Source organism: Lygodium microphyllum, chromosome 18, assembly GCF_053477565.2.
Source record: "Lygodium microphyllum isolate KBCC chromosome 18, Lygodium_microphyllum_v1.1.10, whole genome shotgun sequence".
Classification (NCBI taxonomy): Eukaryota; Viridiplantae; Streptophyta; class Polypodiopsida; order Schizaeales; family Lygodiaceae; genus Lygodium; species Lygodium microphyllum.
Window position 1 is genome coordinate 16,920,152 of NC_141152.1, and position 22,989 is coordinate 16,943,140.

Genomic DNA, 22,989 nt, shown 5'->3' on the forward strand with positions numbered 1-22,989 from the left:
GCAGTTACATGCTTACAGTGATTCTGATTGGGTTGGTGATTATGATTCACGTCACTCCACTAGTGGCAATTATTTCTTTCTTGGCTCATCTTGCATATCTTGGCTTAGCAAGAAATAGTCCACTGTTGCCACATTGTCATGTGAAGCTGAATACAAGGCAGCTTTCACTACCACAGTTGAATGTGTATGGATTAGATGCTTGCTTGCTGATCTGGATGTTTCTGTTACGAAGCCTACTCCTTTGTTTACTGACAGTCAAAGTGCCATTGCAGTGGCACGGAACCCAGTGTTTCATGCACGCACGAAACAATTTGAGATACATTATCACTTTGTCTGAGAGAGGTTACATGCAGATTATATCAGCCTTGTCCATTGTCCTACCACCAATAATGTAGTAGACATCTTCACCAAAGCTCTTCCTCGTGACAAATTTGAAGCATTTCGCCATGCTTTCAATTTGATCTTTGGTGGCGGATGATCCTTGTACTCTTGATCACTCTTCACTCCAAGGGGGTTTTTTTGGTTATTTCACTCACGCCTCACTTACACCTACGCTCACATCGGAGTGTCGGTGATCAGTAGGACACTGGGGCACTTTTTACTCTTGATAGGAGAGGTTTTTTCTCCCAGACTTATGGTATTATTTCGTATGTGCTCTTAACACACACTTACGGGCACTTACCATGTTCGGGTGTGAACACCCCCCTACAACCCTAAGGTTTAAGGGTTATACCTTGTACTTTCAGTTTACACTCTTTTAGTCTATTGCATTGGGTGTCGTGCTTCACTCTCTACTGTCTACTGTTTTCTGTACTGAGCTTTGATCCTACCTCCACTCTCACAGTACAAGCCTCTCAGGGCGGTCTAGGGGGGATGGGGGCAAGAAGCCATGGAGGAAGGGGGGGGATATAATGCCATTTGGGATTGCTTGCCTGCATCTCGAAAAATAGGTCCTGACCGTCCCAAGTGCGCATGAAGTGACAACAGAGCTTCTGACGAGCCTTGTACTAATCCCATCGTCCACGGAGGGAATGGATGATGGAGGTCAAGAGCTCTGCTAAGGTCACCTGTATTGAAAGTCTCTCTCCGCCAAAAACCTCCTGAAACCGCGCCTTCCATATATGCCATCCAGTAAGACTCCCTATGATCTCACATACCTCAGAGTGGTCTGTTGTGGGCTTCAATACTTGGCGGATGGGTAGAGCCCTCAAACCGACCACTGTGCATGACCCAGCCCTGATAATGAATATCGTGTCCTGTATCCCGGCCTCATACAAAAGATGATAGGGGGATCGGCGAACCCACCCTAGCACCGAAGCGCATGCACTCTGTTGCCTAGTGCCCAAAGTCATGGCAGCACAGGCATTGCCTTGGCTTCCCAGTCACGATGACCTATTGCCTAAAGGAGTGTCTGCCTGGCTCAATCTCTAGGAACTGTGGGATGTTCTTGACCTCTTTCACTGCCACCCGTACCTTTGGGACTCTTACGGCTATCACTGCGTCCACGAAAGACGCGGGAAGGACAGTGCCGAAGAGGCGTCCAAAGTCTTTCACCAAGGGGCGAACTGGCGATACTCTATCGCCAGGCCGGGAAAGAGAAGGGTGACCAGGTGCTGAAGAAACTTATTGTGGAGTGCAAATGCCTCCAGTGTGAAGCCACTGTACCAAGGGACCATGTATATAATCCCCTTCGTGAATGTATAGGGTGAACTAGCAAGTAACTCACAAGCTGCATTTGCCGAGCTGAGCCGAGAACCATGAAGATCCCTTGGCCCATTAGAACCGCCTCCATGATTTGCGCAAGCCGATGCGCAACGTCGAGTGGAGCCAGTCCCGAAGCTAGGCCCTGACTGGGGAATGTTCTTCTACTTGACAATCTTGACCTCTTTCACTGCCACCCGTACCTTTGGGACTCCTACGGCTATCACTGCATCCGCGAAAGACGCAGGAAGGACAATGCCAAAGGCGGTGTGTCCCAAGACGATGGGCAGGGGGAAGGCTGCGCGATGGGCACGGGCAGACAGGGTGGGCGGGAGCAGTCGGGGCGGGGGGGCGATTAGTCGGGGCGAGCGAGCAGTGGGATGGGTGGGAGCAATCGGGACGGGCATGAGCTGTCGGACGAGCATGAGTAGCTGGGGCGGGAGGCAGCAATGCGACGTGACGGGCTTGGAGCTATTGTGGGCACAAACATCAACACATCTAGGGTTATGGTTAACATAGAGACAATAAACACAAAAGATGAAGAAATCTGAATAATTAATAAATATAAAGCTCAATGCAAGAAGCACACTATGCAAGGTGAAGAGTAATCCCCAAACTCCCCTATCTCTAAGGCCAAGGTAGACAAGATGAGCAGAAGAGGGTGGGTTGGACAGGAAGTGCCTGATGATAGGAAGCAGTGGGCAGCAGCTCGAACGGAGATATCCTCCAAGAATGGGGTGTGAACGGTAGAGAGAAGGCACTCGCAAGCTGCAAAAATGAGATTAAGGCTGAGTGGTGGGCAGCCTGTCTATTTATAGATGGCCGGGTCTTTCCAAATTAGGATTTGGCTTATGGTACATATATACACCCTAGGAATGTGTTTCTTTTAATGATAGTTTGACCATTTAGTTAATTAAGCCTATTTTGGGATTGTTTAAATGGCTAATCACTATAAAATGCATTTTTTCCTTGACACCCCCTCTTAGGTCCACAACTGGAACCAGAAGGGATTGTGCTAGCCTTAGCCTAGATCCTTTTCTTTTCTCCAAGGCATCCCACCCCGAAGCAACCATGACATTAGACAAAGGATGCACGTTAGCTGCCCAATGACCTATCAAGATTAGAGAGGCAATGGTTATCTTAACAAGGAAGCCCAAGTGATTACCCTAGAGAGTCCAAGGCATCAAACAAAGGGTGCTTGTCAACTGCCCAATGGCTGACCAAGACCTACAAAGGTGGATGGAACCACAATGGACTTTCTTTTTTTTTCTTTAATGGTTTTTTAATCTTAGATTTAATTTAGCATTAAGTATAGGTTTTGAATCGTTTTCTGTCCTATTGAGTAATCTTGCCCTTAGGGGAGATTAAAGGGTTGGTCAAACCTGACATGTTACACATCATAAAATGGACAAGCTATCTTGACTACCGTTGGGTGTCCGTGATGAAGAAATCAAGGGGGGGTTATGTGGTGAAGCAACAAAGATAAGTGGAAGCAAAAGGGGATTGTCCTAAGATATTGCCATGTGAGCTACTGCAAATATAGTGGACTTGAGTCTTAGACTGAAAAGGGATAAATGCGCACGCACACACACACACACACACACACACACACACACACACACACACATATATATATATATATATATATATATATATATTTGCAAGAATAGATGCCAATCCATGGAGTTGTGCGAGAAGCAATGCAAATCATTATGCTCATGCAAAATGATATGCAACTTATTCCCCCTTGGATAGTGTCCTTGCAAGGGAATTGTTTACTTGCTTAAGAATCCTTTTACAATCATAGTCATCCAGAAGATGCGGATAATGTGCAAATAATAGCCATTGGGGATACTTTAGAGTCTCCGACCAACTCTTTGACTTAGAACGCATTGTATAATTTTCTGTGAAGACAAACTCATATGAGACACTAGGTGTAAGCTGGACAGATCTTCTAGGTTACTTTAGAGTGGAATTTGGTGGAATGATCCCCGAATTTTGCATAGTTTATTGATACTCGTGAGGCAATGGATTTTGTAGAGGGGACCTAGGTCTTGAAGACTTTAGAGGTGGATCACTATTAGGTAGTAAACCTAGCTCAGATGACACAATCTTCGATATAGTAGAGAGAGGAATCAACTCGAGGTCGGTGCTGTAGTGACGGGTTGGGCACGGAGATCAAGACAAACAGTCGTTATGTGCAGTGAGAGACAGAGAGAGTGAGATAGAGCAAAGTCGAGAGTAAGCCCGTTTGTAGGTACAATGACAAGAGAGTACCTTTAGGTTTCCCAACAACCTCCCACCTAAAGGCAATGTGCTTGAAGAGGAGAAAAGAATCAGCTAAGTCTAGGTATGTACAAAGTTGAAACACATATATCTATCCAACTCCCATCATCTATCGGCAATGAGCAAACCGCTCTGCTGGAAGACCCTTCGTGAGAAGTTCTGTAGGATTATCATTTGTATGCACTTTGACAAGCTCAATGCTCTTGCTGTCAAGTACATCTCTAATGAAATGGTACTTCACTTGTATGTGCTTTATCTTTGCATGAAAGACAGGATTCCGTACTAGCATGATAGCACTCTGACTATCACAATGGAGAACAGGTAACTCTGAGATGCCAAGCTCTCCCACCAAATGGGAAAGCCATAAAGCCTCCTTGCATGCCTCAGTGGCAGCTACATACTCTGCCTCTGTAGTAGACAATGCAACACACTTTTGTAGCTTGGAGATCCAAGAGATTGCTCCTCGTGTGAAAGTAAACACATACCCAAAAGTGGACTTCTTGCAGTCCGCATGACCAGCATAGTCTGCATCCGTAAAGCCAACAACAGATGCCTTCTGCTTTCCAAAGCAGATACATAACTCCTTTGTGCCTTTGAGGTATCTCATAATACCTTTCACTGCATCCCAATGCTTGGTTGCCATGTGTCTGCTAACCACTCCCACTGCAAAGGCAATGTCAGGACGTGTAGCAACCATAGCATACATCAAACTGCCAACAGTTGAAGCATATGGTATCTTGGCCATTTCAGCCTTCTCATCATCAGATGTAGGGCTGTCCTTTGCACTAAGTTTCACATATAGAGGCAATGGAACCCCAATTGTTTTCCCCCCCTCCATATTGAAACGTTACAAAACTTTGGAGATATACTCTTACTGAGATAGATAGAGTAAGCCTTTCGATCTGTCTTTGAGTATTTGCGTGCCAAGAATGTGATTTGCATCACCAAGATCCTTCATGCCAAAGCTGCCATGAAGACTTTGCTTCAATGAATCCAAGGCATAAGTATCCCTGCCAGCAATCAGCATGTCATTAACATACAAAACCAAGATAATCAGGTTGCCATCTGCTGCCTTCTTGGTGTACAAGCAGTGATCCACTTGATTTCTATAAAAGCCTTGGGATTGCATGAATGTATCAAACTTATGATATCATTCTCTTGGTGCTTGTTTCAGCCCATACAAACTTCTTTTGAGTTTACATACCATTTTTTCTTTCCCTTGTTCAACAAACCCTTTAGATTGCTGCATATAGATGGCACATTTTGTTGTCCAAAAGGTATTTCTTCCCGGAATACAACCCTATGGACCTCCTCAGTCTTTTTGGGTTGTTTGTACATGCGGTCTTCTTAATGGCGTCCGTACCGGCGGGTTCCTTTTCTCGGAATCCCATAATCTATAAACCATTTCACCCTCGTCACCATATCCTAGGAAAATGCATTTACAGGACTTTGGCTCAAGTTTGTTGCGTTTTTCTTTACGAATGTGCACAAAAGCCTCGCAGCCAAACACTTTCAGATGAGCATATGAAGGTGGCTTGCCCGACCACGCTTCTTGGGGAATTCCCTCCCCCCTCTCCCCCCCGGCCCCCCCCCCCCCCAAAAAAAAAAAAGACCTGTTTGGTGACTGATTAATTAAGTGAACGGCTATTATAACAGCCTTTGCCCAAAAACCATGGGGTAATGCAGCATAAGACAGCATTGTATAGACCTTATCCTCTATGGTCCAATTCATATGCTCTACAACTCCATTTTCGGATGGATTATGAGGGGCAATGAGCTCCCTCTTTATCCCTTTGCTGTCGTAAAATGCCTGAAAGGCCTTGGACGCATATTCCCCACCATTATCAGAGCGAAGACACTTAAGTGTCTTATCTGTCTAATTTTCAGCCAATGCCAAGAATTTCTTAAATTGGTCAAGCGCTTCATCCTTGCTACGAATAGGGTAAACCGATACTTTCTGTGTAACATCATCGAAACAAATGTGACAAAATGTTTATTTTTCCCTAAAGATAATCCTGGCATTTGACATGCATCCGAATGTACTAACTCTAGAGGAGAAGATTTCAAAGAAAGAGACTTTTTGTGAGACGTCTGTGCATGCTTGCCATAAATACAGTGATCACAATGCTCAAAATAAGCATACAAAGACAAGGCAAGTAACCCAAACGAGAAAGCACTTTCATTCCTGTTTGACTCATGTGTTTCAACTGGCCATGGCACAAAGAAACACTTGGCCACGGCAACAACATGGTCACGCACACTAGATACATGAAGTGGGTACAAAGTATTACTCCTGCAACCTCTGGTAATAACCCTAGATCCCTTACAGATCTTCCATTTTCCATCACCAAAGGTGGTACGAAAACCATCATCATGTAGCTGCCCTGTGCTAATCAAGCTCTTTTTGAGCTGAGGTACATGTTGTACATGCTAAAGTGTGAAGACAGAGCCATGCTGAAACTATAATTACACACTGCCAATACTTGAAATGTCACATGCATAGTTGTCCCCAAGATGGACAACACCATGTCGACCCCCTGTATAGGCGGAGAACCACTCACGATGAGGGGTGACATGAAAGGAAGCACCTGAATCAAGAATCTAGATATGCATGTCATTACGTATCTGCAAGTAAAGCATGTGCCCCAAAGTATGAAGAGACAAAGAGTACATCACTCCCACTATCAATGTCATGAGTGACTACATTCACCTCTTCAATTTTTACATTGCTCTTCTTAGGCTAACTGTCCTTCTTCTCTTCCTTGCTATCATCTGTCTTCTTGCCTTTTTCTTCTCTTTCTTCCATTTGTAGCAATCATGTTTAAAGTGACCCTTCTTGCCACAATGATGACATTCAATATCTTTGCCACGTGATTTATTGCGTCCCTTGCTATCATATTTGCTCTTTTGCTGTGATCTGCCCCTAGTATGCAAAGCACTAGAAGACTTACTGGATGCATTGTTCTGCCGATTCATCTCTTCCATAAGTAGAGCACTCTCTATATCAGCATACAAAAGGATCACATTAGAATTGCTCATAGCAGTCCTGAATGTATCCCAACTCTCTGGTAGAGTACAAAGCAAGAAAGTAGTCTTGACTTCCTCATTAATCATGGACTTCAAGGCAACCAGCTGACTGAAAAGGGAGTTAAACTCACTCAAGTGAGTAGACATTGCTGTACCCTCTTTCATACGTAAATCCATAAGCTTTTTCAGCCAATACACTTTGCTTGTAGCACTCTTTTGTGCATACAGTTCTTCTAATCTAGTCCATATAGCATATGCAGAATCCAAACCTTCAATGTTGAACAACAAGGCATAAAAAATCGATAGCTCTATGGTTGAGCGTGCAAGCTCATTTAACTCATCCCAATCGTCCGATTCCATGTCCGCGGGCTTTGCCCCGTTGGTTTTGATCGGCTTTGCTTGCTTCTTTTGCAACAAGATATTGTAGCATTGCTTTTGCCAAACTGCAAAGTTATGTGTGCCTTCAAGCTTCTTTATGTGCATCAGATTACTGTTGTCATTGCTGCCAGCCATGATTTTCAGCCCAAATGTGACCAAAAAACAGCAAATGCAGGCCCAAACCTATCACTCAAGTGACCAAGGTACAAACAAGTACCAATCAGCAATAAATGACCACGCAGAAGCACAAATTTCAGATCTATAATTAAATTTTCAGAAGCACCAAACCATGTGCTACAACATTCCACAACTGATTACAGCTGTTCCAAGGGCATATGCATTACATTACATGAGAAATCCTAGATTTTAGCTGCAATTTCTGTTGTATATGTATCCATGGGCATAACATTTGACACAAACGGTCAAAAGCCCCAAAATTTTTGTGCTCAAAGCATCAACCGCACATCTGCATTTTCTCTATCATGCATAGAACAGGCCAATTTTGTCAAAATAGAGCAATTTCAGCAAAACCCCCAAATTTTACCAAGTGTTGATGTCCAAATTGCGTGGAATTCAACTTGCATGTACATAAAATGGCCAAGTGTTGTACAGATTTTGCCCAAACTACAAAAGCCCCAAATTGCACGGGGTCCAATGTGCATCAATATCGAGAAATTGGGTAAATTTTAGCCCAATTTGTGCATGTATATGAAAAGCCCCAAATGTCGGGGACAAAATGTCACAAATTCCTGCAATTTCTGAGGCAGATTTGCTTGTCCTGCATCAAATTCCCCAATTCTAGGAAAAGCCCCAAATTTTTGGACCACAGTTGCACAAATCTGGTCTTTTGTGCCTGGCGCGCGAAACCTCGTGAAGGAAAAAATTGTCGCCTTGGCAGTTGCCTCCTCATCCAGCTCAAGGTTGATGTCTCGAGAAGTGTGCGGAACGTGATGGCTCTGATATTAGTTTGTAGTGACGGGTTGGGCACGGAGATCAAGAGAGGCAGTCGTTAATGAGAGACAGAGAGAGTGAGATAGAGCAGAGTTGAGAGTGAGTCCATTTGTAGGTACAATGACGAGAGACTACCTTTAGGTTTTTAGATAGATATATATGTGTAAGTACAAGTGCTAAGGGTGTATTCACACCCGAGCACATTTAAAGGCATGAGGCCTTTATTCCCAACAGGTGCAATGGATTACACAATCTCTCTTTGATAAAAAATGATCTCTCTCCAAACAATCACCTTGTTTGTCCGAACAAATGATAGGCTTGTCTCATAGGAATAGCCAACAAGAATGAGGAGATCAACTCATCGAATGAGCTTTCCTATATTATCATCAAGAGTATGCATGTAGGTACAATACCCAAAGACTCTGAAGTGTGGGGGAGGTGTATGAAGGGGGAGCCAGTATTATACTGAAAGGAGAGGGAGGTGGTCCATGTCGATTCCATATCTTGTGAGCCATTGTTGAATCTATGTATACCATGAAGTCTCATGTCCTACCTGAGCTAGCTATTGAGAGGCCTCAAAGGCTCTCATAGTTAGCCTATGTGGATGCATGTTGTGTACTCTTGTGTATGAATTTGATGGTTTTAAAAAGGGCCTCCACCATCATGGGGGGGTTGCAGCAAAATTGGATCTAATAATCTCATGTGGTATAGATGGTTTTCTGTAGATCATCCGTGAGAGCATGATGACATGTAGTCTTTCCATCTATGTTTATAGGTATATAGCTAGGCCAAAGGTCCAAATACATGCACGAGAGAGGAAGAGGAAGAGAGATGGGGAGAGGAGAGTAAGAGGAAGTGAGTGAAAGGGATAGGAAGAGGAAGAGGAGAGATAGGGTGAGGGAGAGAAGAGGACGAGAAGGTGAGGGAAAGGGAGAGGGAGAGGAAGAGAGAGAGTAGGGTGATGATGCTTGAATGGAGGCTTAGCTCAAGACATGGAGATTGAAGAAAATCCAGGCTGCAGCATTGCCTCTAAGGTGAGGGAGAGGAGATGAGGAAGAGGTGTGAAAGGTAGATGATGTTTGAAAGAAGAGACAACTTACAAGTTTAAAGGTACAACAATTAAAAATATATATAGAATTTTCCCCAAAAAAACAGCAACCGCCTCTTTAAAATGGTCAGTTTTTAAAAATACAATTAGAATGCACTGAAACTGTATAGTATCATATGGTACGAATATATGGTACGGTAGTATGCGAAATGTATGGTACGTGAACGCAATGCAACCTTGGGCCATAGGTACCTATGAAGAAGGCATAATGATTCTCAAACCTTGTGCAATTTTTGGTAGAGACTGCAGTATAACCAGATGGTTCACTGGGAATTGCCATGGTGGCAAACTGTGGTATCAACTGGTCCACACCTAGATAAGTATTGCAAGGTGTCCCATGCTGTGAGTATCCCCAAGGTGGATGAACACCATGTGGAAAGTACGGTATAGAGGTCCTAAGTTGTACCCATGTTTGAAGAACCCCTTGGTGTGGTTTGTGAAAAAACATGCAATGTTTGAAAGTGGAATGTAACTGGTGTGAAACGTAATGGCGATGTGGCAGAAGAATTGGGCAAGATGGGTGAGTTTTGAAATTGTAGTGTAAATGATGTAGATAAAGATGCATTAAATTGATTTTGTTGATTTAATGGTGAAAATTAAAAATGATGATGATGATGTAGAAGATAAAACACCATACTCATTTTTACTTTGAGAATCATAATTCAAAGAAGGAAAAGGAGAAACACCAATCTTTTTCTTATAATCACCTCTTTGTGTATTAACATACAAGAACGAATCTTCAAGACGACTTTTATCATGATCAACAGATGGTACTCTAGCTTCATCATGATCTTTACAAAAATGTTGCAAAGGAGAAGAAGTAAAAGAGGAAGAAGAAACAAAAATCAAAACTAGTGTACCTTGCACCGAAGTAGATGGAATAGTCTAAATACTCAAGATCTCTTTTTTCAATAGTAGGGTTCAACCTTGATGGAGGTGTTGACAGCCCCGTAACACCATCAAATTTATGCACAACATTTGATGAGAAAGAATTAGTTATACCTTCATTGAGTAGTAGATGTTGAAACGCTAGTCTTTTGTGAAGCTCTTCGATCTTTTTGGCTATGTGAGTCATGATCAATTGCAGCTCCTTATTTGTAATAGGATAATGAATGGTTTCTCTAGGGTAGTTAGAAGTATCTCCACCCTTATCTGAATCTTGCGGGGTAGGTTGAGAAATCCAATCATGCTTAGTTATTGGTAAAGGGTGCTTTGGAGACAAAGTCAGTGTGGAAATGTTTGATGTCATTTTCCCTCTATAGTTCCTGTTTTTGAAGATAGAGCTTTTCGATTGAGGGTCCAGGTTTCTTCAATGATTACACAGCTCTCATATATCATAATCGTATGACTAACACACCCAAGAATAAAGAAACACAATTAGGGTTAGGGTTAACATAGAGACAATGAACACAAAAGATGAAAAAAAAATTATAATGAATAAGTACAATGCTCAATGAAGAAAACACACCATGCAAGGTGAAAATTGACCTCTAAAGTCCTATCTCTCTAGGACCAAGGTAGAGAGTATGAGCAAAAGAGTGTCATACTATAAAAACGCAACAAGTATTGATGATGTGGCAGCCTGGCAATGCAGGAAAACAAGAAAATACAGAGGGTTGATGACTTGACAGGTTAGGCAGCTCTAGGAATAGCAGAACACAGGTTTGGTGTTCGTTCTATGGGCTGCAAATGCAGATGGCAGTCCACAAGCAGCAGGTGGCAGCTGATCAAGGTACATATAGCAATTGCCTGGCTGGACAGCAATCTAGAAGGCTGGAAATAGTGACGAACAATAGTAGAAAGGCTGGAGACAGTGCGATTGATGATAGGAAAAGTAGTGGGAAGCAGAGCTTGAATTGAGATAACCTTTGAGAACAGGGTGTGGACAACATTGAGAAGGTACTGCAAGCTTCGAAAACAAGATTAAGGTTGAGTGGTGGACAGTTTGTCTATTTATAGATGGTTGGGTCCTCCTAAATTAGGGGTTTGGCTTATGGGACATCGACTCTCTCGAGGAAAGCGTTTTGAAAAAATAAAAGTTTGGTAATTCAATTAATTGAGCTTGATTTGGGGATGTTTAATGTGGCTAGTCAGCATATAATGCATTTTTAGCTCAATAGCGACCACTTGTTATCATTTGGCCACTCACAGTGCTCACATTCCTCTTCAAGTTGACGTATTACACTTACTTAACAACCCTTAAAAGTGCTAAATTAGATCCAATCACTGCACATTTATCCATTTTTGTAGATGCCACCATGCTAGGAATTCCTCCTATGGAAGGTGGGCACTTTGTGGTCAAGCCCAAAATATATTGCACTCCTCTTAACTATCCCCAACGAAAGGCATGCCCATCAGAAGGGTATATTCTTTATTCACTATTGTATACTCTCGATCTTGCCTCCTCTCATCCACTTGGTCTTGAGTCCCATAGGCTACTATGAACTCTCCTACCTCTTAAGATGATTTTTCATGTCCTTATTTTAAAGCACCAAAAGCATCTCATTTGCAGCACTGCTACGCAAGACATCACGTGTCTCTTTGTTGTTTACATGCTAGGCTTGTATTTCAGTTGAAGATCTACAATGCAAAGACTCTCTAGTTTTGATTGGGTAGGAGTCACAAATTATTGGCACTCCCTTGGTGGATGCATGTTCTCTCTTGGAGAAATATGGAGGAGAAGATGTTGCTTCTTCCTCTCTTATGGCTGAGTTTCAGGCACAATTTGATGCTACCATGGAGATTGTTGAAACCAGCCTTCCTTCTTGGCAAGAGTGGTAGATGACCCGAATTATCCTGAATTACAGCAAGCATTTAATTCACAAATCTGAAATTACACACTTTGCCGATTAATCTTGGACACCTACACCCGATTGGCCCCAACAATTGGCGCCTCTTGCAGTATTTCTTTTATTTTATTGCCAAAGGTCTGAGCACATTGAGATATGGACTAGTCACTAATCTCCTTCAATCTTCATTACAATGGCTGTCATAAATGGCCAGCAACTCTTGGATTTAATTTTTCCCTTGATTGAGCTTTAATTTGGGCACAATTGGATCTTCGATCTCTTGCACGGAGACCACTATAAATGGAGAATCGGATCACCTCTCAGATAAGCTGCAAATTCTTTGTCCTCTGCTGCTACATCAGGCATGGTGACTTCAATAAATGGGCATGGATCCCAAGATGACTGAGAAACCCTAATTACTACTATAAATGAGGATTTCAGCAGCAATTTCTTTGATTGTGCACCACTGAAGCTAGAAATGGATGAAAATTGCTGAGCGAGAGGAAGTTGAGGGGAGAGAAAATCTTCGAATCTATTGCTGAAACTGGGGCAGATCTGTTGTCACTTGCCGTGGGACAGCAATTATTGCTGTTACCAACTGCATGGCACCTCCAGAAATGGTGTTGCGTGATCCAAAAGACAAACGCTTGCTGCTGGCCACCCCCTAGGAGCTGTTGCCTACTGTGGGAGACTTTCTAAAACCAGCCCCAATCAGCCTTCCCTCAGTGTGGATGGGAAAGTTGGCCACTTGGCAACCTTCTAAATGCAATTTCAAGCAATAGTCAATTCATTTTCAGAATTTAATTTCAAAAATTTAATGAATTATTCATTTGTTCCTCCCTTCATGCCTACTCACATTAAATGTGCTAACCCTCAAAGTTGTTCCAAATATTAACTAGCCTAGGATTAGCATTAATTAATTAATTAATGGCTGGTCCCAATGTCACTTGTAGACATTTTTATGGCCCAATTAATGGCCTAGATCCAAATTGACGCAAACCATCTACAAGTCCTTGTCCAAGATAACTTCACACAACTTCTACCAATGCCACCCATTGCATACTTAGGGTACTTCGGCTGTCATTGTGATAGTTGCACTTCACCACGGTTGTCTCTGTACGTAGTAAAAACTGATTCATAGGGTATAATCCGTATGGTACCGTACCATACATATTCGTATGATTCAATATGAAAAAACTAGCACTTTTTGGCCACTCATCCCCAAGGCTATATACAACTTTCTTCTTTCTTTCTCCTTTCTTTTTTTTCTTCTTTCTCTCTCTCTCTCTCTAGCCTCTGACACCCTCTTTTTCTCTAAGGCCTCTCCAGCTCTCTCAAGCCTCTCCTCTTTCTAGCCTCTCTCTTTCTCAACCTTCTCTCTTTCAAGCCTATTCTTATTTGTATGATCCTTCATGTATGATGTATCCACTCCCATCTATGTACTTGTAACTTGTAGGTAATAGTAGTGCATGTAGCATGAAGTTTTGACATGTTACCCTTAAATATTCATCTTGTATACTCTAATAGTATTGCTATTTAGACTTTAAAAATCTATTCTATTATCTTTAGTCCAAAATAATCAAGTTTTTTTTTTTTCGTACTAATATCGTACTGTACCTTATAAAATCTTAAGGTACCATTTAGTACCATATTTTATCGTACCGTATCATATCATACCGGACAACTATGCACTTCACATGTGCACAACTTAATAATGCCAAACCTAAGCTTTAAAAAGGCATGTCCTTGTGACACTATTTCCCTATTAGAAGCTTTTTCTAAGGCTCCTTGTTTAGAAGAAATAGGTCAGCTATTTTAAAAAGTAGTACTCAATGATGACAAAATGAAGGATGACAGTGGAGAAGGCTATGAGGAACTTTAGGGTTGTCTTTAGATGCTGAACAACAAATGACAGCTAGGAAGACTATATGGAAATGAGAGAAAGAGAACTCTTTTTATGAGAAAGCATGAGTGTAGTGCAAAGGGGGAACTTGGAAGCACAGTAGCACAAGTCACATGTCTAGCCATATCTCATGGAGTGAGACAAGCATAGTCACAAGTGACACAAAATATGACAAGGACAGGGGATGGGAGGAATTGATGTCACTTGTGTCTATATAGCTGCATGGAATGGAATATAGGATGGAAAAGACTAACATCCCCGCAATCTTGAAGCCCAAAATGACCATCACTTGTCAAGCTGACTTCAACTGCTGTACAACAAAGTAGTAAAACTTCATGGAAAAATGAAAGAAAGAGAAGCTATGTTTGGAGGAAAGAAAAGACTTAATTGCAAAAGTGCGAACCACTAGGCAATTGTGGAGTCACATCTCATGAAGTGAGATAAGTGGAGGTACATTAGAGAGCTTGAAGTATAAGTGTCCTAATACCCCACACTTGTCTCTTCTTTATGGCTTTCCTTCTTTGGTTGAAAATTTTCAAGAATAGAAACAACTAAATTGAATAAGAATTGTTAGTGCACAGACTTAGAACATTATCCCTATTTTTTAGGATTAGCATTTCCAAGCCAATTTGAGGCTCTTGAAATCTAGGGATATCCTAAAAGGTGGAGGACCCCATGTGGGCATCATATGGAAGCTCTTTAAAAATACATTGCAAAACTATTCTAGGATCTTAATGTGAGATTTCTATATGAAGATATGTGAACATTCAACCTCATAACCTACACATGCACATTGCACAAACCTTTTATCATCATAGCATTTTGTTGATTGTTATGGTCTATTTTGGGGGACTCTAGGTGGAAGTATGTGTTATCTTTGTTCTTAACTTCTAATCCATTGCGTAGATCCACCATAACATGTAACCATTCATCAATGGCTAGCTCTATTGCACTATTCTAGATATCTTTTTATTACAAAGGAAAATGTATATAATAACTAATCAATTGTACAATTTCATGAGAAAATTACAATTTGTTTTTTCTTGTGGTGTGTTACCTTTCATTGTTTTTGAGACTCTTAACAGTGGTCAAGCAATTCCTTTAAAACCACACCCAAAGAAGTGTCAAAGGGGAAAGAGCCTTGTTCCTTTCTTTTAAGGTGTGAGAAGGGGTGTGAAGCAATGAAAAAGTAGGTCAAATTGATTCTCAAGTATTGGATGATTTATTCAGCTCTCATACAATCTCAAAAAGGAAATTCAATTAACTTCATATTAAACTGAAAATGAAGAGTTATGTTAGCAGAATTGTTTCAAAAGTTCCATAAAAGTGTGACTAAGGGACAAACCACTTCATCTCGTATCTATCAACTTATATTGCCATTCTTTCTGTCACCATCACTCAGCCCTCTTTGCCATCCTTCAGCCTTCACCACTGCTGCTGCCCATGACTGCTATCATGCTCCCACAATCTGCACTAGAGTTATGGCTGTCCAAGTAATTGTGCCTGCTGCTGTTTCCCCAAAAATGTATCAGGCTTCCCAACTGCTTCCCTTACTAGGAGTTGTGTTGCTGATGGACTGCTCTACATTACATCAGACTGCTCATGCTACAGCTATGCCATCATTGCTGCCGGTCAGACTTAACCGGCCTTAAAAATGCAGCTGATTTAACCTGCTAGATTGCTCCAGACTGCTATGTTTTCTGTTGCACAAGGCATGCTACTGTTGCAGTCAAGTGCATCTCTTGCAGCTTGCCTTGGACCTTGAGCCACAAAATCCTATGTGGGCTTCTCCTGCTGAGCCTATGCTTCTGCTTTGGCTAAGTTATTGTTGGCCCCTTTCTTCCTTAAGTATCAACTCATTGGACCTCAATTGTGTCCATATTTTCATTATAATCTTACTCCGTCCTTTTGAGTGTACATTGAGTTTTTTTGTTTGTACACTTCCTTCATTTGAAGGAGGATGGAGTGGGGATAGGTGTACAAGACATTTGACAGGGTAGTGGGGAGACATGATGATTTTCTTGGAATCTTCTTGGAGCTTCCTCAGTCTTGGCTTGGAAAAAGCTAGTATAGCTCCTCATTCCTTACATAGTGGGCTTGCTTCTTTTCTCTAATGTGAGTCAAAAGTTGTAGTGTGTGTAATCATGCTTGCATGGTGTCACACTCATCATCCTTGGTGGTCTCAATATACATTGTTACTAAGGAAAGGCTGTCATGGCTAATCTATGTAAGACTGCCTCAAGAAGTGAGCTAGTTCCTCCAGCAGTACATTTTCTTGCTGCTAGCTCTGTTTCTTTTTGCATCTTTTAATTTGTGCACATGGATTTTGCATGTTGACTTGATGATGCATTTTGGTCTTGGCATTGATGGAGTTTGTGACAGAAATTTGATGTAAATGCTAAGGATGTAAATTATTCAGAAAAGAAGTGAGTGGTACATTTTGTTTGGAGGAAACTACATGTGTAAATCCAGTAAGTGCTGTAGAGATGGTGGCAGAACAGAATAAATAACTAGAATGAGTTCACATATCATGACTATCAGGCCTCAGTGTGGGTCAATGCTGAATTGATATTCAGTGCCTAGTAGATCAGTATGTTGCAGCAATGAATTGGTTCTGTGACCAACTAGTACCATCCTGAAGGCTTTCCAAAGCAGTTGACATCAACTTATTTTTGTCCTGTGTTGTTAGGCCATTACCACTTTGATCATGGCAAGGTTGATTTTGCACACCCTCTCTTGTGGTGGCCATCAAAATTGTGTTCCTTTAATTGCAAAGAAGCATCCTTGCAAATGAACACGAGAGAGTCAAGAGATTCTATGGACTTCTCAGCTTGACTGTCTACATATGGTTTAAATTGGCAAGCATGAGTTTTGGATAGTCCTACAAGAGTTGGGTCTTAAGGTTTTTGAAAATACATCATTGTTCCTATGTAATCCTGCTGGAATGCTTAATTGTGTTTGAACATTTGTGGAATATCCCTCTTTTGAGAGGATATTCAGGGTATTTCTGTAGGGAAGGAGCAGAGGAGAAGCTACTTTATCATGGACCTCTATGAAAAGGACATTCCTACCTGCCTCAAAATGAGACAAAAGAGGTACTTTGTAGGAAATAATGCTGATTTGTGGGAGATCAGATATTGGTGCTTGAACTCTTTCAATCAAAGGGAAGTGTTAACTGAATCAGGTTATTCATTCTGGAATGAGAAATGCATTGTCGTACCATTGCAGTATAGCAATAGACCAGGATTTTTGAATGCATTGAGAGTCTACAGGTTGGTGATACTAGAGGCCATTTGATGTGTTTACAGGGACCTTCATGTGGCCATTTGCTAGGGTTGTATGGATAGATGGGCATATAAGTTTCTGATCATCTGGTCAGGTCAACTGAGGAATTTGAATGCCCTTGGGTGAAGGCGAGTTCTCAGTAGAACTCAAGGAAGTCACTTGGATGAGAGTCAATTTTCATAATTTGGTGAATCTTGGAGCATTGTGGGTTCAATGTCACAGAGCAAGTGGCACGATGTTAAGAAAACCTTTTGGTGAATCTTGGAGCATTGTGGGTTCAATGTCGCAGAGCAGGTGGCATGATGTTAAGAAAACCTTTTATTGCGCTTACCCAAGGGCGTGAGGAGAAGCTGAGGCAGCATAAGCTAAACAGTTTAAAATCAATTAAATGCTTTGCTTGTGTACTAGAACTTAAGGCTACAGGGTTGCAAATATAGTGCACACACTAGTTGTATCAAGCAGCTGGTCCTGAGATCGCTCCACACAGGCTTGAACCAAGGTGTTCTGTTCTGCACCCTATCTATGTACATGTAGCTAGTTATATCAAGAAATTGCTCATGTACTGATGGGCATGGAAATGAATTGAGCATGTTTTACTGGTGAAGACCTCGAATGTCCGCAATGTATTTTTGCTGTTTTTCGAAATTGTAATAGGTAATCATTGGCCTTTCTGAATTGGGAAAGAAGTTCTACAGCTTTATTTGGAATTTTAGGCTCTGTAAGTGCCATTGTCATTCATAAGGCTGTCTAACTAAAATTCTCATGCATATTTCATTTTTGATAGCGTACAACTAGAATCTATATACCTTACCTATGAGATTCTAGCTTGTTTCAGTGATACCTTTATCTAGAAGATTATAGCTTGTTTCAGTGAACATTTAAACGAAGTTGAGTATGCTTTCTTCAAGTCCTTTACTCTTCAGATTATGAACTCTACATGAGTTACTTCTGTTATTTTTGTTTCATTTTTATAGGTGTCAAGGAGCTGGAAATCTTTGCAAAGACATATACTTCTACAGGCAGCAGCTTAAATGCTGTGATGTGAGCAATGAAGATTTGAGAAACTTCCTTTTAGATATGGGAATAAAAGCTCTGAGGTATTCAGCCACTTCTTGCAAATTAGTAACATTATTGTCTAATCAAAACTCACTCTTTCGTCTGTCGTGGGTCAAATTATATACCATACAAACTTCATTCATGAAAACATGTACAAGCTGCTGGCTTTGTCACTTTCTTGATTGTTCAAAGGCCTTGTCATTGACTCTGTACTATCTATGTGGCAACTGATTGTAAGCAAGATCAACGAGTTCTGCACCTTGCCACCTCCTTTATACCGAAGCATGCCAAGCTTGGATCCTATGCTAACCTATGCTGTCAATCGCTTGCCATGGTCATACTAGACAGAGGCTAATCCTACTGAGGGACTCCGGTACCTGACTCATAGTTAGTGGCTAGGGCCACTCATGATGTGAGGCCTAGTGCTTGCTAAGTCTCCATGTATATGGTCCACGTGAGCCATGCTATGCCATGTTATGTGCAACCATGTGATCCTTACCCGTTATGTTTAGATTTTTAATGTGCAGGCCAGAGTTCAAAACAAAACAAATGTCAAGAAACTTATGCTCTGCCCACATTTTCCTTCTTACCTTGTAAGAATGTTAGGGCTTCATCGGCCAAAGCTTGTCTTACCAGCTGTGCAGTAATAGAAACTTCCTATCCCAGAGTCTGGCCATCCATCTTTTTGCATTTTATCCTAAAGAAAAGTATAGGATGAGCAATAACAACAGGACTCAATGGACATTCCAACCTCAAGGAGTCCATGTAATGGGTTCAGTAACCTTTCCATTGAGCATGATGTGACCCACTCTATTGCCAGCAACGTACTAGTAATAATACTAGAGGTTTGAAGTTTCAAACCCATGGAGTGCATAAGCTGTGACAAAAAATGATTCCATTTATTTTAATGATTTGCAAAAAAAGTGAGGTAAACAAAACTTGATAAGATAGATGTAAATGATAAGAATAACATCCTCTATAGATTTGGGTATACTTATTGACAGTTATGCATACATAACGGACTTCTTAATTATATTCTCCTCAAGAGAGGTAGGGAGCTAAAAGAAACACATGACACGAATCTCAAAATTTGAAGCAATAAGTCGGTACTTTTAACCAACAAAAAGTATGAATGATACCTTTTGAAATCACATTATATGAGAAATTCTTATTTTCTAATTTCCACATGGTGTATCATAATTCAACTAAAATATGATACAGAAGCTCAATTTGCTTTTTCCCTTCAATTTAGCTGTCTGAACAATTGTATTGGGACCTTGGATGTGAAAGGTATGGCAATTTTGGAATGTAGTCCGAAGTACTTCGCCAGTGAAAGTGCTTGATATTGCTGTCTTTTGACACTAGGTCATGCCCTTGTACTGTCATTTTAGCCATATAAGAGATGCTGAAGCTGCCTAGGTAGTAGGATATGAGTTGCAAGCATGTATAGAAATATGTCCATTTTTGTTAATATTCAACAAGCTACATCCGCAAATATGGGCTTAAAGAGGACATGAGGCTATTAAAAGTATGTCTTTATGTTAACTTGTATATTTCTTGGAGAAACGTGGAAGGGAGGAATGAGAAACTTAAGATTGGAGTTTTTAGTTTGGTAAATGCACACATTTAGCTTAAGGTCAACTAATTTCCTTGGGGTTGGCTTCTGGTTGCTGGAGCTCTTGATATTTAAGAATCTTATAGACTTTGGATGAGTTAGCATGATGTGATGGAATACTTGCACGCTGTCCCCTGCTGGGACGGATTGTACCAGTGACATATAAAGGATGAGATTGGTTGGCACCTTTTTGATGTCACTCCTAGGACATATAGAGAAGAGGCTTACAAAACCTAAATGAACTGGCATGATCAGCTCAACATTTAGGAGCCCGTTCTCCTAAATTGTTGGATGCTACCAGACCAACCTACCAAAGATGAGGTTCTTTGGTACCTTTCCCATGTTAGTGATCCTGTTACACTCTGCACGTTTATCAGCTTCGAGCTTGTACAAGTTTACCTGTTGATAGATGACGTAGAGATTCCAACAATTTGTTTGAAATGATAATTGTAACAAGGGCGTTTACAATCACTTTAACGACAGGCTTGATGTTTTTGCAGGAGATACTTTTTTTTAATTGCATTCAGATCATATCTTTACAGTTGTGTTGCCCTACACGCCAGCACAAATGCTGGGGAGAGGTTATTCAGTGACTGGATGAAAGCAAGGCCTGAGCTGGCCCATCTTTGCAGTAACTTGAAGCTGGAATGAAGCGAGCACAATCAGTTTGTACACTGGCTGCTCTTCCTCTTTGCCTTACAAGATTTTTAGATATGTAGTTCAGTATGTTTTGAGGCCATGTAAGATGCCAAAAGCCCAATATGTATAGTGTTGAGCTGAATGCTCAGTAGCTGGGCTCTCATCTTACTTACGTAAAATCTATCATAATGATCGTTTGGACATTTCTTATGTTGCCAAGCAATTTTGACTGCCCTGAAGCATATGCGGATTCCAGATTTGTAAATATGGTTTGTTAGCCTCCCCTCTATCAGATGAGGGAAGGGAAGTAGCATTACGGCTGCAATAGTTTGGATAAGATTAAAAATCGTGCACAGAGAGAGAGAGAAAGAGAGAGAGAGAGAGAGAACATGCTTTCCTACTTCCAAGAACAAGATCATGAATAATGAGCATAGTCTCTCTATAAGGCCTGTTGCAGTTGCAATGGCAGGCCAAAAACAATTTGCGCTGACGAGATGATCAATGAAATCATGCTAAATGTTAAAAGCCTCGCGTGATTAGAAATAACACGCATCAACCTAATTCGTAGTATGCTGAATGTCGAAAAAGCTTTTATTCTACTATTTTTCTACCTGCGAGGTCATCTACATTGTGCAACGAGCATGGAAATCGTTTTTGACTTATCTATATCTATATATATATATATATACACACACACACACGAGCCCAGCGCCCACTATCGGAAATTGGAATCGCCTCTGCTTCTTGGTAGCCACATCCAAGATTGCGGTGCTGCTTGTTGCGTTGCTCATTTGAAATCTCTGGGGCAAACTATAGATAGCCGGCCGACGTGGCAACAACTGGGTAAAGACACTGTCGACAGCACAAGCCGCGCGCCGCGCACTGTTCGTAAAGGCGTCGTCGTCATGAAAGTTATTAAAGGACCAAGAGGTTCAATGGGACAAGTGCACTCTCCACCTCTCTCACGGACTCTGGACATTGCCTTACCTTTACCGCAGTTCATAATTTCACATTTTATTAATAACGCCAACCCGATTGTTACCGAGTATCATGATAGAAGGTGCGGTGCGGTTGCCTGTCCATGATATATTGACACTTGGCCAGCAGTCGATTGTCCCCCTTTCACTTGGCTGGGCAAGGTTGCCGTACCCTTCACTTTCTTTCACGAGGCTTCCCCTCAACCCACTTGGGTATCCATGAGAACGGTCTCTTGTGAGAATGCCATGAGACCTTTCACCTATGGTTCTAGTTAGAGTACTCGATTGGGGTGTGGAAAAGTACAAAACAACAAAATTAAAAGAAAAAACACTACACCTCTACACGTCTCACTCCCTCCCTCGCTCCCCACAATATCATACAAAATACAAAAAATGAAATATTATAGAGTTCATGCACCTTGGAGCATCATTATCTAAAATCAAAATGGTAGTTGCTTCAAATGAGTGCCTTATGTTCCAAAATACAGAACGCTTATATGCACACATTTTGAACTTCTATGTGCTTTTGTCAAAGGGATTCCCCACCATCTATCCCCATAATTTCCACCTACATGTCAGAGAGCTTTCATGAACCTAAGCTCCCAACCTTGTGAATGTTGAGAAAAAATATTGGGTGCCCAAAGTAGGACTCAATATATGATGGTAGCTCATTGCATTCTCCTAGCACTTACGTATGCTTTATTTAGAGACAAACAAACCATGGTATAAAAAATAGAAGCCCTCCGTTAGCAAGATTTGAGGACAATCATGTTGGATTTAATGTTGGGTTACAATCTTTATCATTTGGTCAAATTTTACTTGCCTTTTTTTATAAAAATTACTTGGGAGCACTTGATGTAAAACTCCACAACATGAAAAAGTATGTGCGCGTGTACACAAGCGCACGCACACACATACACACACACACACACACACATAGAGTACGTTTATCTCTAAAGGCCAATGTGGCCTATGAGACCATACCAATACATATGGTAAAGTGTCTTATCTAAAAATCTAAAAGGCATGCATATGTCACTGAATGTTAGGTGATATTTTACATAAGAATATGCCTATGGTACAGATGTAAATAATACTATTGAAAAGTAGAAAAAGCTAGAAATATTCTTATCGTAAGTGAGGTATCTTCCTTATGTAGAAATGTAGCTTTGTGTGGCTAAGGTATCTTGGTATTTGTCTTCTGGCACTCAATGCTAGCTCTAATATATCTATGATAAGGGTGTTTGGGTTTGTTCTCTAGTTGATGTGGATGT

General features: G+C 41.2%; 1 protein-coding gene across 11 annotated transcripts in view; it reads left to right on the plus strand.

Annotated features, from left to right (window-relative positions):
* Window positions 1-21,297, plus strand: part of LOC148020630 (metal ion-binding protein) — a 186,877-nt gene extending 165,580 nt beyond the window's left edge. For 3 of the 11 annotated variants that reach the window (XM_087698428.1, XM_087698427.1, XM_087698432.1), the window contains 2 exons: window positions 18,403-18,525; window positions 20,600-21,294. In XM_087698428.1, coding sequence (XP_087554554.1) covers window positions 18,403-18,525; window positions 20,600-20,750 — 274 coding nt within the window. In that variant the 3' untranslated portion in view covers window positions 20,751-21,294. Of the gene's footprint in view, window positions 1-17,143; window positions 17,239-17,451; window positions 18,341-18,402; window positions 18,526-20,599 lie in introns of those variants that run through there. The other 8 variants (XR_015694573.1, XR_015694571.1, XM_087698430.1 and 5 more) reach the window with 6 other exon arrangements.
* The last annotated feature ends 1,692 nt before the right edge of the window (window positions 21,298-22,989 follow it).